The 20,603-nt window shown below is 36.0% G+C and overlaps 1 protein-coding gene across 1 annotated transcript in view; it reads left to right on the top strand.

The window, feature by feature from the left end:
- Positions 1–6,407: 6,407 nt before the first annotated feature.
- LOC131435606 (putative RNA exonuclease pqe-1) overlaps positions 6,408–20,603 on the top strand; it is a 112,937-nt gene continuing 98,741 nt past the window's right edge. Inside the window, exon 1 of the mRNA XM_058603669.1 lies at positions 6,408–7,232. Within this exon, the coding sequence (XP_058459652.1) occupies positions 7,215–7,232 (18 nt within the window). The 5' untranslated portion in view covers positions 6,408–7,214. The remainder of the gene's footprint in view (positions 7,233–20,603) is intronic.

Genomic DNA, 20,603 nt, shown 5'->3' with positions numbered 1-20,603 from the left:
CAAATAATCAAAACAACAAAAAGAATAAGTAAAATAATGGAGACTCACCATACTAATACAACTTCGCCCAACATCCTCAATTCCGAAATCCTCGCTCGTAGTGCTGGCGTGTCCTTGCTGCTATAGCACGTATCGCTGTCACCACTTGCAAAAGGTGGATTAAAACAGGGTTTTCCCTTCCTATTGCTTCTCCTATAAAAGCTACGACAATCACGAAAAACCATGACATGCGAAAATAAATGTTAGTGTATCTATTTGCCCGGGACTTCTTTTGAAAACTATGGCAAATGCATACAATATGCGTAAAAATGCATAGATAATTCCATTATATTCCTGTTTACCATCCTAAAATTAGCATAGAAACTTACTGTTAGTGAAATCCGTTAGCAAAATGTGGTAGACAGGTACAGAAATCGGTAGCATAAAATGTGCGACACCACCAATGATGTTATTTCACTAGAGTGATACACCAGCGTGTAAGTTTCATGTCTACACTGGAGATGCAGCCGACGAATAACGCACATAAAGGAAAGCGCTCTTCTCTCAGTGTCGATTAGACAGAATTTGAATGTGTGCTTGTGGTTGAAGAAGCTGGTGCGAGCGAACCACATTCTCTTCGCATGAATTCCTCTCACGCTCTCTCGCCCCAATATACCCAATTGACCACTGGCGCGTGTTGTCCCGTTCAGACCCGGTCTCTTAGATTTTAAAACAATTATAAAATGGATAATTTCCAACAAACGACTTTATAGCCAAAATTTTTCTAGTAATTATCATAACATATTTTCATACGTATGGAAATTAATAGTTCCCGCTGAAATTTCTGGATACGAATCATTGAAAAGTTCCAAGAAAGAGAAATAATCAGATTATTTTATAATACCACATATAAAACGCATACAAACTTTTTTATTCATTCACGGGTGAAAACATTGCTCTGGTTTATAAAAACAAAACTAATACGGTTCGTTCGAACAATAAACTTTATTGTACCATTATATAAATATTCATTGATCATTGATAAAATTAATCAATTTTTTTCTTGATATAAAGACAAAACAAATTTCGAGGTTAGGAATCGAACCAAGGTGGGATGCGTGAAAACCGTTGACTCACCCATCACGTCCGCGTCCCCGGTGAAAAAAAAATGAATCGAGATGAAAATAGAGATTGCTAATAATATCAACCTTTCTTTTCTTTTTTTAGACGGTTTAGATTGTTTGCTTATTTGGAACAAAGTTGTCATTCCAAACGAACAGTCGTCACTCTGGTTTTATTAGGTAATATTGTTGATGAACCAACACATATTATTGCTTAAAATTAACACAGAATAAATTTGAAAATCTACTAACTGTTTTGTTATTGATTTACAATAATCTTTTTAGACAATATTTTCGCACGAATAATAGATTTCGAGTAACAATTCAACAAAAATCTAATTTGTTTGGATTACATGTCTAAAAATCTAGAAAACGGATGAGTTTTTGCCTTTCTCATATAGAAAGTTTGCCTTTCTCATATAGAAGGGCAATGCAATCACTGTGAAAACCGACTTTACAATCGAGGCCGAGTTTCATATACTATTCGACTCAGTTCGTCGAGATCACAATATATATATATATATATATATATATATATATATATATATATATATATATATATATATATATATATATATATATATATATATATATATATATATATATATATATATATATATATATATATATATATATATATGTGTGTGTGTGTGTTTGTGTGTCTCTCAGATATGGCTGTACCGATTTTCACAAACTTAGATTCAAATGAAAGGTCTTAAGGTCCTATATAAAGTTTCTGAGTTTCATCTGGATCCGACTTCCGGTTCCGGAATTACAGGATGATATGCACCAAAAATAAAAAAAAGTCACACACGTTTCTCAGAGATGGCTGAACTGATTTTCACAAACATAGATTCTTAGAGGTCTTATGAGCTCATACAATTTTTCTGAGTTGCATTTGGATCCTACTTCCGGTTCCGGAATTACAAGGCAATATGTGCAAATTTAGTCAAAATGCGCACTCAATTTTCTCGGAATTTTTGGACCGATTTTCACAAACTAAGAAGCAAATGAAAGGTCTTCAATTTTTTCAAAAAGGCCCTAAAATGTTAATCCAGATCCGACTTCCGGTTCCGGTATTACAGTGCGATTAGTGAAAATTTTCAATTTCATGAGTATTTTTTCACAAGCGATAGCGAATTCATCTAGTTTACAGATGTTGTTAGTTAGTGAATATATATAACTACTTTGGGACTACTAGTCTTCGGTTTCCGCTTCCAAAAGCACCGATAATAGGGAAGAAAATTTCCAAAAACAGAACTCGCTTCGATTTCTCAGCAACGGTTAAACAAGTTTTCACGAATCATGATTCAAATTAAAGCTCTTATTGTCTTGAAGGATACTGTGCAATTGCATCCAGATCCGACTTCCGGTTCCGAAATTATAGGGCGATGAGTGTCAAAACCTTCAAATCGTAATTGAAAACGACGATGCAAAACTAGTACGCGACGGTACGTGCAGCTTTGCTTCGTTCGCAGCGTGCTTTGTTCAATTTCGTTTAGCGTGCAAGGTTGCCACATTGAAATTTATATTTTTCAGGTGAAGAAAATGTAAATTACTAATTCTTTTATTCAATTTGTACCTACTTGTGGGTGTTATTACAAGATCATGATAACGCTGCTTTTCTATAAAAGTATTGCCTTATTGCCTTTCTCATATACAGGCCCGTACCCAGGATTTCATTTCGGGAGGGGCCCAAAGATAAAAAAAATAATGTTACTGAAGATTGCTTATGTACCTAATTCTCGGTGTGCCCTTTACGGGTGTTTTTAACAGACACTTTAAACTTTTACACTGGAACTGTTATTGTGTTACGTTTCTTTGCGTTTACTGGCTTGTTATTTCTGCAACACATGTCTTAGACCTTTTAAATAATTATATGTCTGTTTTTGATTTCGGGAGGGGCCCGGGCCCCTTGGGCCCCCCCTCTGGGTACGTGACTGCTCATATAGAAAATCTATGCAATCGCTTGAAAATTGACTAGTGAAAATTGGCCCAGAGGTCAGCGGGTGTATGTGTGTGTGAGTTTGTGTTAATGTAACTCATAAAATAACAAATCTCGTAGTCCCATAAGTTGCTATTGAACTTCACACCGTCATTTAGAGCAAGGATGCAAAAAAGGGTAAAACTTCTTCACAGAATCTTCTAGTGATATTTTTTAAATATGAGAAAGGCATCATTACACCACTAGGTGGATTAAAAGTTGGTTTCAGATTATTTTATAATTCTTAAAAAAGCCTGCAAAATATTTTGTCTGTGTATTAGCTCAACTACTTTCCTGCTACTTTGAATTTTCATTTAAATTATATATCTAGTTTTAATCGAACAGCTATTCCCGTCGAAATCCTTGAATGCATGGATGTTTTTTTTCGGAATGGCATTATTCCATGCGACATTTAAAATTTCACTATTTGTTTCGATTTGTCAACTGTCAGAAAAATATTCGTATATATTTCTTCAAAATCTATCAATGCCACATTCTCCACAGGCGGTCGAATTCGCCTACAGGCTCAAAGTATTAAAGTATCGAATATCAAACCTTGACAGATGAAATCATTTGCCTTAATGTGCCATTCAACAAATGTCACTAGATCAACAAATTTCGCAGAAAGAGCCGGACGGATACGGTAACATTTTAGTGCTGTTACAGTTTGTGAAAACATCTTCGTTTCATCTTCTCATTTCGCTCCACCGACTCGCACTGGTCTCTTCCAAGGATGCAAACTGCCTCCCATTTTTATTACTGTAGTCTGCTTACCCACATCTACATTTTTTTATTTTTCTTACTGTACCGCGTTGATGCATCCAAACTAAAATTCTATTACAGTAGCCGTGCGAAGCAGTATCGCGTAAAAAACTACGGCTGGAATCATAGCCGTTCGAAGTAGGTAGAAATTATATTTTTCCACATTTTACTGCCTCCTTGTTCGCGCTACTGTACCACAAAAAAAGTAGCTCGTGGCGGTAGAAAAAAGTACTTTGCCGTTGTAGAAAAGTGTACATGAGTGCGATAGAAAATGTACTTTACGGTAGGCGCTGCACATTGCCTATTTCGTTCATTATTTTGAAGATGACTTCGCACGTGTGACTAGTCAATGAATGATTTAAGGGCTTGTTGGTTGGACAAGTAAACTGAACTCGGCTATACTGGTTACCGTTTACCTATTCGGGAAGCCTAAAAAGTAATGGTCACAAAAGATTTCAAATGAATCTAACATCGATATCTTTGAGATGGTTAGATCGCTTCTCGCAGTCTTCGAATCAAATAGAAGGGCCCTTCGTTCGGAAATAATAATTTAATCGTTCTCCGGTGTGAAATAATTTTAACCGTTATATAAATGAATATAAATATAATTTTTTTTTTGGTATTTAGATCGAATTAAAGTTTTTAGATTGAGTGAAAAATTTCCATTTTCCGCATTTCGAAATGTTTTGATTGAATGTAAAAATGTGATTCTGCATTTCGAACAAGTGATGTTTTTTGTATGGAAAGCTCAAACTTCATCGAAATACACAATAGGAATGATTTGTGCGACTCCGTACATCTTCAGTACATCATCGATTTTTGACTTTAGGAATTTACCAGTCTGGCGACATTTAACTTCCATCATTGCTACAAAACAAATCATTTATATGCTTATACTACTTTGGCAAAAAATAAAATAATAGGGTTCTAATAATCACAGTATCATCTTTATTAAATTGCGTATTTATGCCCACTACATGACGGCCACATCGGGTCGCAGAGTCGACTTTAATGCATATTAATCGACCTTGCATTTCAGCTGCAATTTTTTCCCTAATATTTGTTGCGCATTGTTCAATATGACAAGAGATATTGTCTCGATTGATTTTAAATTTAAGTGCTTCGCAAATTGGATCTAGCAGTTCTCGAAAACCTTCCCATTCAACGGCGCATAGGGGCAAGTGATGAAGTGATACCATTTTTACCAAAGATTCAACCACAGCTTGTCTGTCGAGTGCTATTGATGTTTTAAGAATTTTCCTTTTCTTTTCTGGTGCATATCCTTGCTTCAGTAGTCCGTATTCCAGAGCCTTTTCCGGATGCACATTTCGTAAATGCTTAACAAAATTTCCGGGATCATAACTACTTCTTAATTTTTTGTACGTGCAGATTTGAGTAGAATCGATGTTACAAATTATATAATCATCTTCACACTTATAACAATCATTGGCTATGTCCCGATAAAAACGCTTTATTTTCGATGAATCAGTCATTTTTCACGATCACGAATCGATTTGGAAAAAATACGATTTCAGGAACAACAACATTCACTGCTAATGAAGGGAAAAAATTGACAAGTCGACGTAACCATTTCATAAGGTCACAAAAGTAAATTGTTTCTCTTTGTTTACTTTTTCATCTGCTAAAATCTAATCAGTACGTTTCAACGCAGCAAAGCATTGAATTCTTCATTTAAAAAGGGTCTTGAGAACAAATAATTCATTACACCATTCGGGAAGATTATCAAGCATATCAAACGATCTACTATTTAAATAAAATATAATCTGGTCTTGAGAAATAAAAAAAAATCGTCAACACATAATGTTTATATATTAAATAATAATCATTTGTTAACGTTCAACGTAAACACGTGCGCTACCATTTTGAGCGAACAATGTAAAGTACAGCGGTAGAATACTTTTTTTCGACGGCGGTAGAAAGCTATATTACATTTTTAAAAGCGGCGGTAGCTTTGAGCAAATGTATCGCCCAGCCTACTGTAGAGTGCTGTAAACCTAAGAAAGAGTAGAATGAAGCAGAACAAAATATATTTTTACCTTCACCGTTCTCATCGTCGCTGGTACACTCTCTAGAGTAAATGTATCTACCATCCGTTGTAGCAGGCGGTAGCACTCAGAGTGTGTAGAATGTAGGGAAAGAAATGTACTTTACCGGTACCGTTCGCATCACTGGGCCTCTCTTCTCTCGCAAGAAGCTTTGCTGAGGCTACGAGGAAAGCTTCGGCAGAGCGGCTCTCCCGGACAGGTGCCCGGCGGAGCTTTCGTCGAGCAGACGCTTCGTGCACTGACCAAACCATCGACACCGACACCTCGGGAGCCTTCGCGTCACATGATATGACGCAAGCGCAGCCGGTTGAAAGTGAATGTGTGCGCTCTTCGGAGAATGAAAGTGAGAGTGGAGCCCACAAAAGCACGAGGTTGCCTGCGCGCGGAAGACTGAGAGCGAGAGTGAGCCGTTTTTTTTCTGAAGGAGTCTGCAAGGCCGCTTGAAGTTTATAAAAATTTGTTTAACTAATGTAGCAGAAATTCAGTAGGCCTCAAACGGTCCGACAAGGTAGACGTTTTGGCGCAGATTGGACGGTTAGGTTGGACGTGGACACCGGTTAAATTCAATCGATCAAAGCGCAAAGCATACTTTGTTCTTATTGGCGCTCATCGCTGGCTCTCGGAACCGATGCGATAATTCGCAAGTGATATTTTGCAGTATCGTGGTAAAATATTTTCAATCTTGTGGGAAAGTTTTCCGTAGGACCAGTGAAATTTTTGAAAGTACCTCTCAGCAGGTAACCGATTCGAGTGGAAGCAAGTGCCCTTTCGTGCCCAGATAGCTGGCACTCTGTACGAGCGTCGCGAGGTAAACGAGATGAAGTGGCTAAGATAACCGGGTACGAGTCTTCCGAAAGTGTTGTGCTTGGAGAGAAAGGTAACAAAGTAACAAGTACACCCAACAGTGTCCCGACATAAATGGTGATAAATCATTACAAATTGAAGGTTTGACGTGTGAAATTTGGCATCCAAGCAATCGACAATAGTGAAACCCGTGGGAAGGAGCTGCATCACACAAAACATGAGTGATTGATCGGGTCGGAATACAAGTCAGTGGTAGTTCGGTGCGAATATTGAGTGACATACTTACCGGTTGAATCGTGAAGATTTGCGAATTTTGGAAGAAAAGTGTCAATTCCTCGCCGTTGTTCACGTGATAACTTTGACTCGAAAGGGTGAATCATTGCATCAAAGTGCTTCCGCGTAACGGTATTCGTGGATACGACAGTGTGAAACAATTTACTCTCACTTTCTGACTGACTGACGGACGGACAGACGGCCGAGTTCGGGACGGATAGCAGGATGAAGCTGTACATCGTGGTAAGTAGTTCACAGGAAGAGATATTGGAATTGACCGGTTTCTTGCGTATTTGGAGGATTGGCAGATTATGCCACGTGAAGAGTTTGTAAAAGATATTAGATTCTCAGCAAAAATATTTGTGTCTCTGATTCAAATATTCGTTCTGATTTTTCGAAACTTGGAAATAATTCACTTTTTTGTACCATCGTATTCTACCATATTATTTTTTTTAATGTTTCTACACCTTTGGAAAAGTCACAGAACTTTCACTTTCAGAAGTTATAACGTTATGACACATAAATACGCGTATTACGGAATGCCATTTAGATCCTTCTTCTGTGTACAGATTTGAAAGTTTGTGTTTTTAGTACTAGCTTGGATATTGTTAGATAAATTGTTTAAAAGCAATAGAATTCGAATGATTTAAGATCCATTATATGTACTCTGCCAAAAATTAATTTACCATTAAGTTTCTTATTCGATCAGCATATCATAACAGAGCTCTATCAAAACTATATCTATCTATGATATATGTTAAATTTTATTGTTAGTTAGTAAATATGAAAATTGTTACCTATTATAATTTTGTAAATGTTTTTTTTTATCTGGATTCCATAAATTGCAGGGTTGCGGGCAAGGTGTTAGTTTTCATTACAGTTTTGAACAAAAAATACTTTTTTGTTTTGAACAAAACTCTTTTTAGAGAAAATTTGATAAATTTGCAAATAAATGAAAAAAATCAAAACGGGTAAATTTGTTTCGGGTTTCGTATGGCTAATCCTATAGAGGGACAATATCTTAGGAAAATAAGCAATATCATATGAAAAATTATTGGAAACACGCTGAAGTAGTTTTCTTCGCTATCACTAGATAAATTTTCGCGAAGATTTCACAGCACTGACTGTTCGTACTGTTTACTAAAATGTAGTAAATGAACTAATATTTTGTTCATTATTTGCGATCAATGTCAGTGAAGAAAACTGCTTTTACATTTTTCGAAAATGACTGTTTTTTCTGTACTGTAAATTGCACCTTAATCAAGTGATTAGCCCGTACAAAAATTGTTTACACTAAGTGGGGAGTAAGGGATAATTTGAATCAAAAACACTTTTTTTGTAATTTTTTGCGGAGAAACAGCTTAGGCAAATTTTTTCAAACTTTTTTGCCTTTCTCATATAGAAAGGTTATGCAATCACTGTGAAAATCGACTTTTGAGCCGAGGCCCGGAGGTCATATACCATTCGACTCAGTTCGTCGAGTACGCAAAATGAGTGTGTGTGTGTGTGTGTGTGTGTGTGTGTGTGTGTGTGTGTGTGTGTGTGTGTGTGTGTGTGTGTGTGTGTGTGTGTGTGTGTAACGTTTTTTTGCACTAACTTTTCTCGGAGATGGCTGAACCGATTTTTACAAACTTAGATTCAAATGAAAGGTCTTGAGGTCCCATAAAAAATTCCTGAATATTATTTGGATTCGACTTCCGGTGTGCAAATGAAGTTCCTTTGATGATGCAAAAAAAAAAGAAAATATTTGTTCTAACTTTTCTCATAGATGGCACAACCGATTTTCACAAATGAAAGGTCCTGTGGTCCCATGTGTAATTCCTGAATTTCCAGATCCGGAAAAAAATTCTACCGACACCGGGTAAAGTGTGTTAAAAATTGTATACCATCACTTAAAATGGGGAAAAACCTTAAAAAAATTTCTAAATCGACCTCAAATCTTTTCCAATTGATAGTTTTTAGCAGTAGACGGTCAAACAAACCGATTTCGGTTATTCTTTTAAGAATCGAAGAAAATTATTTTGAAGAATACCACAGTATTATATATGACAGTATGATTGATATAAGAAAGGCATCATTACACCACTAGGTGGATTAAAACAGGTTTTTTACATTTTAAAGCATTTAATTTAAATAATATTTAGATGAATTTCCGAATATTAATATTGAAAAATAAGGCGGTAACCCAAAACCTTTTTTGAGAACCACGTTGTGCGGTGAACACGATAACTCGGCGTAGAATTATCTAAAATCAAAAATGTTCTTAAATTTACTTAAAGTACGAGTTATTTCTTTCCCCTCCGTCGTTCTCAAGTTATTATTTTGATTTTTTAACAGTTCGTGTCATGTTTAAGCATGAAACGCGATCTTATGCCACATTATCCGCCAATTTTGAGGTGAAAAACTAGCATAATATGACAATGGAAAATTTTCAAAATCGTAGGGGGGAGGCATTTTATACCAAGATAGTATGTTTCAAGTTTAAAAAGAATCTGTTCAGTAGATTTTGCAGGATCATGTTCAGGACTTCGAAAAATTGGTATTCAGAAAAACGCGTTAATTTTTTTCTTCTCAAAGAGAGAGAAAAAAAAATGTTTTCGGTAACTTACACAAAATCATTCAATTGATTTGAAATTTTGACACAATATTTTTGAAACGTTAAACTACAAGAAAATGTAAAAACCCTTCTTAATCCACCTAGTGGTGTGATAATGCCTTTCTCTTCTTTCATAACAGTCTCATGAAAATGTATTTCATAATTTTATTAAATAATTTCAGATACTAATTTCGAAACTAATTGATTCAGATTGATTCGAGTATTTCACAAAAGCATGCTTCAGTGTTTATGTCACACAGTCAGCATCATTTTTCCAAATTAGTGCTTGACATTTGCGTTGCCTATTTGTAATCAGTGATGCTAATCTAAAAAAAAGCCTTCTTAGTCCACTTAGTGGAATTTTCATATATCTTGAAAAATCACCATAGGGGGGAGTACATGAAATTTTCGAAATCGAAAAAAAATTTTTGATGCCAAAAGGCTTAGAATTGCATGAAACGTCAGTTTAAGCACCTCGAAAAAAGCCTTCATGCAAAATTTGACCTAAATCGGACATGCTTAAGGGGTGCTGCCCGGTGGTAAAGGTTTGACAATTTTCGATCTTGAAAAAGCACCATAGGGGGGAGTACATGAAATGTCCAAAATCGAAAATTTTTTTCGATGCCGAAACTCTTAAAACTGCATGAAACATCGAAATTTAGTGTCATCTCGAAAAAAAAATTTTTTGAAAAAGTCGACTTTTTGGGACTTAGAAAAAATATGAAAATTTTTCTAAGTCCCAGAAAGTTGATATTTTCAAAAAAAATTTTTTTTTGAGATGACACTAAATTTCGATGATTCATGCAGTTTGAAGAGTTTCGGCATCGAAAAAAATTTTCGATTTTGGACATTTCATGTACTCCCCCCTATGGTGCTTTTTCAAGATCGAAAATTGTCAAACCTTTACCACCGGGCAGCACCCCTTAAGCATGTCCGATTTAGGTCAAATTTTGCATGAAGGCTTTTTTCGAGGTGCTTAAACTTTTGAGCACTAGAACTTTACGAAAATAGAGTTGATCCCAAAATTTTGGCACCCTTATATATATAAGAGCGGTAAAAATCAACGTGTTTTGTCGGTTACGTCATTTATACCATCATATATCTGGAACCAAAAGTCACAACCATTTGTTCTTCGAACCTGATCAACGGCCCGACAGTAGCTTTCAAACGAGCCCGAGTTTGTTAAAATCGGTTCAGCCATCTCTGAGAAATTTGAGCGCGTTCAAATACAACGCTTTTTGTCGGTTACGTCACTTATACAATCATATCTCCGGAACCAAAAGTCACAGCCATTTGATCGTCGAACTTGATCAATGGCCCGACAGTAGCTTTCAAACGAGCCCAAGTTTGTTCAAATCGGTTCAGCCATCTCTGAGAAAATTGAGCGCGTTCAAATATCTTCGAAAAGTGCACATACATACACACACACATACATACACACACACACACACACACACACACACACACACACACAGACATTTTCCGATCTCGACGAACTGAGTCGAATGGTATATAACACTATGGGTCTCCGAGGCTCCGTTCGAAAGTCGGTTTTTCCAGCAATTCTAATACCTTTCTATAGAGAAAGGCAAAAACGATTTTCCGAAACTGTACATCCCTTACTCTTCCCTTAACGGTTTCTAAGACCGTTTGACCGTGGTGTCAAAAATAACAAATTTTCCGACATAGTTCATGTACACTTAAAACATAATTTAGATAACGGCGAAAAATATGCCGAAAATGAACGGCGATAATTTACTGAAATTTCGGCAAAGATAGCTTTATTATTTCCGATTTCTTGACAGAATCAGAAATCACAACTAATTGACTCAAGTGGCACATTAATTTATATTATATTATTTAAATAACTGGAAACATTAACATGTGAATATTTCAGAGAGAAAAAAGCTTGGTTTTTAAGAATTATAAAACGAATATATATCGAAATGAAAATAGCTACTTTACAAAAATTACTTTACAAATTAGTTTGGAAAAATCATTTCATTCCTCAAAACAAACAAAAATGTATGATTATAACAAACAAGAGTGTTCGTTGTAAAAACTAAATTAAAGTTCAATCATTTCAACTAAAAAATTTTTAAATTTAAATCTTTAACTAGAGTTCGTTAATTTAAAATACATTTTTCAAATTGAATTTACTGTGAAATCGTTTGTCAAGAAATTGACAGGGACACACAAGTAAAATGTTTGTTTTTTTTTATCAAAATATTGACCGAAACAAACAAATCCCCTGAGTAAAAAGAAATTTCATGTTTTGTAGTTTAAAGTAGCAATATTTGTTATATTAAACCCGATTTTCATTTGTCACTATTTCAATAAAAATTCGTTGTGTGAAAGCCAAATTTGGGAGTAACTTTGATGAACTTAACTTTTCCTTCAGAAGTGATGTCAGATCTGTTCATTATTTCAGTAAGATGAAAACCGAACACAAGTTTCCTGATTGAGTCTGTTGTTTCCATTGCGTATGTAATGTTGTGTTTCCTCAATATTTATGATAATATTCTCATGTTTGCACGTTTTGTGCTCATTGCAAACAGACAAATCTTGCACAACTTTTTCGTATAACTTGAATTTCATATCGTTGTTTTTCTAAAAATGAAGAAAACTAACGGTTGGCAACTAAAATTTTGGAATTTCTTTCTCAAGCTGTCAAAAACAGACAAACATACTTGGAGAAGATCTGATTTATTGAAGTTAAAGATACATTGTTCATTGTTGAAAAAAAATTAGTGAACATTTGAAAACAGCCCGTAATCGGATGTTCGGCGAAGCTTCCGTTTGATGTCGGAACAGGAGCGTTGTATGGCCTTCATGTCAACTTTGCGAATGCATCTCTTGATTCTACCAATCAACTGTTAGCAGTTCGTGGCTCTCCAGTTATTTTTGTACACCAAGGAGCTCAAAACCCCGAAGAAATCTTCGATTAGGGGACACTGAGGTAGATTTATCGGGTTGTGGTTTACAAATGGGATCGAATGGGTATTCAGGAACGATTGTGTGTTTTGGCGCAATGCGATGACGCTTTATCCGGCCAAAACACATATTGTTAAAAAACTAGATCAAAACTTTCTACAAACATTCGTTCTGGTACACATTTTGATTGATTGCCAACCCAGATGGCTTGAACCATGGCTTAGAAATGCCTTTCTCGGAAATGGCAATGTACAGCATCACTTTCTATTCAAACTTATGTTTAAACTTATATTTTATGTTCGGAGGTGCAACAGAACTATCCGTTGAATAGTATCGATCGTTTCCAGGAATCTGCGTCTTCGAAAGAGGAAAATAACTTTCGTCGTCCAAAACAAAACTTTTTTCGGAATAATTTTTAATCAACCTGCGGCATTGGGACTTTAGCGTTGAAATCTGTGCGTCAGTATATTCCGGGGCTCGTGTCTTCTTTCGGAACTTTATTCCGACTCTTTTCAACGTTTTACAGATTTACTGGTGAGAACAGTTGAATTTTTTTTTGCGGCATCCCGTTGGCTCAGTGAATCCTTGTTGTTTAAGGCACGAGAAAGAGAACGAAGTCCTTTTTCGTCCATAATTTTGACTGGTCTCCCACTACCTTGCTTGCGAGCAGTTGTTGGGGATTTTAGGATATGATAAAGAGTCGAAGCCGCAACATTTTCGCTTTTAAAATGTTGTACCGTATACTTTTTGCCGGGATTTCTGTGCAGTTTGTAGAACTGTAAAACTCGCTCGCGAATTACTTGTTGTTTCGACGGCATTTTGAGCAAAACTGAGCAAGCACAAACAAAACAGAAAATACTAGCAGAAAGAGGAGAGAGAGAGAGAGAGAGCTAACACATACACACTCTTATTTTTCTCAGAGCTCGTTTGTTGCTAGGCATACAGGCCTCGAAAAAATTCCAAAATTTTAGTTGCCACCCGTTACTCACACTGGCCTAAATATTTATTAGGCAGCCAAAACTATGCAGACTCAACAGAAACCTATTTTGCACAGTAAGGCTTATCAATTTTTGTTTTTCGGATAGCAAATATCGTTAATTTTTCTTCCACCATTCCGACATATATTGTGCTCGACAGTGGCGTACCGAGGAAATTTGAAGTCCGGGGCAAAATAAGATTTGCCGCCCCTATCGTTTATTTAGTGAGCAAAAAAAGCAGAACTCCATTTCCGGAAAGATGCCTTGAGCGAGCAAAAAAAAGACTCAAGGATTGGTTTGCCGCCCCCCTTAAAACTATGCGCCCGGGGTTGTTGAGTTCAGCGGAGAAAGGAGATATCCTTTGATCAAGTAAACATATTTCGTCAACAAACGTATTATGAGATAAAGATGATGTTATTTTAATTTTAAGAGATGAAAATTTGCTTGTTACAAGCGCGAAAGATACTATTCATCAAAAATTTACAAAAAAAAACAGAGAAGGTAATGGACATGTCGATTCGATCAAATACGGTTCCGCCAGTCTTGCATGGCAACAATCCGGTCGAAACAGAACGGTTAATCTGGAAACATTATTTGTCGAAAACGGTTGTTTGATTGTTGCCAGACTTCATTGATTTGATAAGCATCTAACAATGAGAACAGATTAGAAAAACAGTAAAACTCGCGAAAATGTTACCGCAGAGACGGAGCTCGAAGCCGTAGCTGACTATCATCCGGGGAAATTGTCTTGCCAATTAAAAATGGGCAGCAAAAAGAAACGAAAACTCAAATCAGCATCTGAAGGCAAGCAGAAAGTGAAGATAGACTTGTGATGTGGTGTGTGTGTTTTTCCCTGTCAGATGCGTTTAATTGAATGTTGTGGCGGACGAGTAAAGCATAGCATGCTCGGTTCTTCTAATCAATTAGGCTACCTCTTCATGTGATTTCATATGAAGAAGAGATTAATTGGTATTTCTTCCGCATAGGAGTTTGGGGTTTTCACTACATAGTTGTATTCGCAGGTAATTTTATCAATTTGTTTTCATTTCTAGATACTGATCAAATTTAAAATATTAAAAATAGTTCGAACTCCCACATTGAGAAGTCGAAAAGTGGTTTCTTCACACTTGAACAGTTCATAAGAAAAAAAATCGTTTATTATGGATGTGAGAAAATACCACTATTTTTACCAAAAATAACTGCTATGTTAGCCCACTCACAGTACAACCATTCGGGTCATAATATTGATCTTCAACGCCTTCGTAACATGCTTCGAAATTCGGCCCAAAGCCATCTTTCGCCACTTCACTACCCTCGCACACTCCCGCAGTTCATAGAAAGCGAAACCCCAGCAGACGCATCAACGTGTTCAACGCAAGCCTCATCAATTCGTTAAACAAATATTTAAATTGGAGATTCCAATGTAGAGTGGCAACGCTGACCAAACTGTTGTCAAAATTTTTTTTTCTTCAGTGCTTCGGTTCACATCAGAAGTTGCGATCAGAGATCCGAGGCTGCCGGGCGACAAGCACTCTGCTGTGAACTTTTTTCGTCTAACCTCTCAGTTGGCAATCGGTGAAATGATCACAACACAACACAGCTTTCGTCAGGTTGTGTTGGATTAGCAGGCAGGCAGATCTCAAATTTTTGTCTCCACTCGATGTGACCAACGCGGACCTAAAATCGAACCGAAGATTTCGTCCGTCGATGTGTGCAGCTGAGAAACGGAAATATGAGCAACCGTGAAGAGGCAAACATAATACCAATAAGAGGATGCCCTGCAGGTGAAATCGAGGTTTGCATTTGGGGACCCGGTACGCGACGACACGCCAGGTCGCTTTTCTAATAATATTTGCGTTCGATTGTCTTACGCCATCCGCCAGAGCTCCGCGGGGTGATTGAACGTGTGTGCTTTTAGCCGATCCGCCGGACTATTACGGACGACCCGGGTGGACTTTTCTCCGAGGCTAATTAGGGTTGAAATATTAGTGGAATTGCGGTCCATATTTTGCTGATTAGATCACAGCCGGATTGTTTGGAATTTTTGTCGTTGGTTTGCAAGCGTTTGCCATATGGTAGCCAGTGGAAATAAGAGTGAAATTCGTTCATGCCGTTACTGGCTGGGGTATTCAGTTTTTTGTTGGACTGAATAGTTTGTCTTTCATGTTGACGCGTTTTTTAGATCCAACCTAAAACTATTTACTTGGAGTACGTCCAAATATCCACTTCATAAGATTTTTCATATTACGTATTTAATGATTATGATTCCGGAATAAAGCATACGCAAATCGTGCAATTGGTGATCTTTTTGGTGGTCTTTACTTCTAACAAGATTTCACTGTTCTCAAAAATTTACATTCAGAATGTCGAGTCGACATTCGAAACGGGAGTACTAAGAAGAAACGTCACTTTTTTCCATAAATACGTTTATTTCATAGGCAATATATATAAGTTTTTCTTCGCCGTGGCATCCACAATACATAGTACTTTAAACCTAATACATTTCGAATATGATATTAGTATGTTAGTATTCATTAGTTAATCTAAAGACTGTTTTTATCAAGCGATTTGTTATTATAAATTACATTAAATAAAATAAATTCATTTTGTACATCATCTTATAACTATTTGTATCAGTTCATCATTTTTATTCAATGTAAGATAGCTCGCTATTGGTTGAACTCATGGAAGAGAAAACAGTCTAACATGAAATAAAATTTAAATTGGAACTCCAATGGATTTAATGAAATAATAAAGAAGTTTCATGTAAGGAACGTCACGACAAGCAAGAATGTCGCGAACTGGGACATTGGATAGTCTACCTTGGGTACGCAAGGAAATTATTAGTTGAGATCTGACATCACGATACTCCACGCATGCCTAAACGACATGATCAATATCGCGATAACCTTCGCCACAAGCACAATGATTAGTCTCGGAAAGTCCAATTCGAAGGAGATGTGCATCCAACGTGTAGTGATTGGACATGAGTCTGGACATCACACGAATGGAGTTCCTACTCACATCTAGTCCCCTTTGTCGATATTTTAGGAATAATTGAGTGCATCCACCGACCCAGATCATCTTTATCCCAAGAAGCTTGCCAGCTGGTAAGTGTTCTTTGGCGAGGCGAATTCGTTGAAATCAATCGGTCTCTCATAAATTTCACGCTCAATAGCACCACGTTTGGCTAAAATATCGTTTTTTCGCATCGAACAGTTTTATTGGCATTTTAGATGTAAATAGAAGATCAATACAAAGTCAAGGTGTTACATTCCTTTTGTGGAATTTGACCATTCTGTTCCAGCAGACTCCGCAGCTAATCCTCAGCCTATAGAACCATAGCATGACTAGTGCTACAATCCAACTGACACCAAGAATCCTTCCCGATCGATGCTCGAACATACGACAACTGCCTTGTAAGATTAGCGTCCCACGCATAGATCCGCCGACACGAGCAAAAACATTCAATTTTTTCTAAAACTTTTTCTTGGACAACTTGTTTGTATAATTTAAAAGTTTTCGATTTACAATGTTCTGAAGCTGGTACTGATGAAGAAATACAACTCCTTTTTTCGAAAATCAGTCTTCATTCATATTCGGCTTTTCATCCGAGTCTATCCGTATACATGAAAACATATTCTTAATACATAGTTTATTCTCAAATGAATGTTAAGCTTGACCTTTCAGAAGAAATATCAGTTTTGATCAATTTTTCACCAATGTTTGATGGAAATTTTATGAATGTTGATTTTAAAATTAAAAATTAAAAGTTTTACGACACCCTTCTATATCCATTGTCTTTCGCATGTTAAATTAGAGGTTCCTATTTTGCAGGATTACTAATAGAAGGTAAATCTTTCTTTCGCAATAATTTCTGCAAGAGTAAATCCATATAGGCTTTACTACCGGCACAGTATTACTGCACTACCTTTTTTTCAAATAAATTTGAATTCAATGACATTCGTTTATTCTTTCAAACGCACTTAAAATTTTTATCAACCATTATTGCATTTAAATTCATACAGTCGCACCTGCTAGCAGAACGCAAGTTACAGTCGAAACCAGTAAAATTCAAGCTAATCTAACATTAAGTCATTACAAATAAAATTTTCCGTCATTTGACAAATTAGGTCTTTATGAATTACATCGTATGAGGGATTAAGTCACCTGTAAAATTCAAATTTTTTTGGAGTATGGAGTAGACATGAGTTGAATCGAAAGTTTGATTGATAACCATCATCGATGCAAAGTTAAATTGGATTACATAGAATTTTCAAAGAATAGGTCTGTATTTGTCCATTGACGCTTACTTTTGTGATTAAACTATATTGAAATGTACATAATTGTAGAGTAACTTTATATTCAATTGCTTGCTCCAAATATGTGCATGTAAATAGATGTAAATTCACAAAATATTTTTATCTGTAAATATAGTCCTAAAATATTAAGTAATTGACTCTCAATACTTAAAATAACTCTACTGTTTGTTTATTATTACGTTTAGAATTGATTTCTATCAGAATCAGAACTAATTGGCTCAAGTAGCACGTTCCTCTAGCTATTTGGAGATTTATGCCTCACATATATTAGCAATACTCAGACTCCATTCAGACCAATCAGACGCTTATTCCTCATAAATGACACACTTGAGCATATTCGTTTCCATTCACAATGCACAATACGAAGCACTCCTGGACACAATAGCTGCGTCGATGGCACAACCAAGAGCACCGTTTATCATTCCGGTTACAGATTATCATTCCGGCAACAGATACAGATGAACAGCTAATAAAAAACACGCGATCCCACTAAAAAAAAATGCACCTGTTGATATCACACAAATGGTTATTACAACTTTTAGAGTGATCTCTCGAATAGTAACCTAAAAACGAGTTCTTACGTTAAACTAAAATTTAGAGTACGACTTACTCATTATCATTGATGGTAACTACTCAATTTTCGACGTTTCCATGCATCATTTGAAACTAGTACTCAAATTCTGAATAACTTTTTATAAGCCTGTATTTTGATCGAACCCAATAAAACGAGTTTTTGACATGAATTTGATGTATAGAAGTTGCAGGAGTGAAGGGTAGGCAGTTTCAAACACACTGTAGACGCAGTATTTGAATGGCGCGTTTGATTTGACGTAGCAAAATCCTGTACTCCTGTTATTTCTGTGTTTGATATTCAAGCTAAATAGGGTAAATTAATCAGATGTATAACATGCTTTGTGGTTGAACATGTTTTACTTACCATTATAATTTTTATAAATCACAGCATATATGTTAATATTATTTACTGTTGTTATTGACGGTATTGCTGAATAAATTTCAAATACATCACGAAGTATGGAACTCCGATGCGACCGATCGAATAAACTCATTGCAGTTATTTTATTCTTTCTGCCATACTTCTAGTAAAGCGGCTACGATTTTTCTCAATCGCTGTATCGAGGGCAATCAAAACCAAACACTGATAACGGTTTATGATCCACTTCTGCTAATAAAAAATTCCCAGCGATTGGTGCACCCAAACTCATATAAATTGACTAAAAATTTCAATGCATAATTTTAGTTCAACCATTTGAAGGCTTCATCTTTCAGTACTCATATAATATAAAATTGATTAATTTCTCTAATTTATTCGCCCCTCTGTGCTCTTTTACTTAATCACATCAGAAACGATTTTCTACATCAATCATTTCCGATCGAATCAGTAGTGATTTTTTTAGAATTTAGATCTTTACTGATCTCGACTTGACATGATCATGATCATAAAAAAATCGAAATCATTTTTAGATCAGATCAGATGTGATGATATCAGTAATGATTTTTTTATGTACGAGATCAATGATCTCATTATCAGTAGTGATCTGCGTCAGTCGCCCTTGCTTGCAGAGATGCCATATATACAGATTTATCAGTATAATACAGATTTTTACATGCGCATACAGATTTCTTACAGAATACAGATTTTATACAGATTTTTTAAATTCAATACAGATGTATGCAGATTTCACAAAAAGTAGGAAAAAATAAATTAAACTTTTTGGACTGAGTTCTCTTTGGTAGCAGTGGCGAGATAGAAGTGTCATAATCAATGGGCGAATCCTAAAGATGATGATCAGAAAATATCAAAATTAAGTTGGTATTTGATTATCAGCCCTGAAATATAACGATAATAATAGTTGAAACTTAGACACATTTAAATCGAGTAAGCTAAACGTGAGCTTACGAAGTCAACATTTTGAAAGTATATGCAATAGAAAATATGTTATGTTAATTCCGATTGTTGATGGATTTCGATTTGATTGTGAATACCAGCCCGGTTATAAGGCTGAGGCGCTCCAGCATGTGCTATCGTAGCTGACATCTGGGGCAATTGGTGGGCAATCAGAGCGCTCAGAATATGGTAAACAAACAATAGAGCATTTCAAATCGAGTAGTCTTAGTTTAGTCTTAGTAGTGATGATATTCTGATCGATAATTTGTGAGGGAGTATGGTGAAGGGTACTGAAAAAAAGTAGTGATATCCAATTTTTTGTTAGCTCTTCTTCATTATTTTTTTTAATCTTTGCAGAAGGATGCTGACCAAAGTTACATGACTTCCTAGCAGGGAGCTGGTGAATACAGATATATACAGATTTTTTATTCAGAGTAATACAGATTTTATATGAATATATCTGGCATCTCTGGTTGCTTGTATCGTGGCAGTAGCTGGTGCCGTGCATTGTTGATGACGGAGAGTTGTCAAAGTCGATGTTATCGCTACGATAGGTCCTGACGTCGATAATTTTGAAACAGTGCCGTTCATCAATTGGAATGTGGTCGATTTGCAATTCCGTTTGCTATGGTGACCTCCAGGTACAACGATAAGGGAGGCTCCCGAATATATAGTAATAGCAAACTATGTTAATATCATACACGCAGAGAAAAAAAATTGTAATTATAATCAAATTTTGGTTTCTCGCAACGATTTTTTTTGTTAAAATAGTGACAAAAGAAAATCTGGTTTTATATAGAAAACATTGCTACTTGAAGCTACAAAATATGATAATCAGTTTTACTCAGCGGGTTAGTTTGTTTCAAGCGACATTTTGAT

Source organism: Malaya genurostris, chromosome 3 (genome assembly GCF_030247185.1).
Source record: "Malaya genurostris strain Urasoe2022 chromosome 3, Malgen_1.1, whole genome shotgun sequence".
In the NCBI taxonomy this organism is placed as follows: Eukaryota; Metazoa; Arthropoda; class Insecta; order Diptera; family Culicidae; genus Malaya; species Malaya genurostris.
This window is presented reverse-complemented; position numbering and strand designations above follow the sequence as displayed.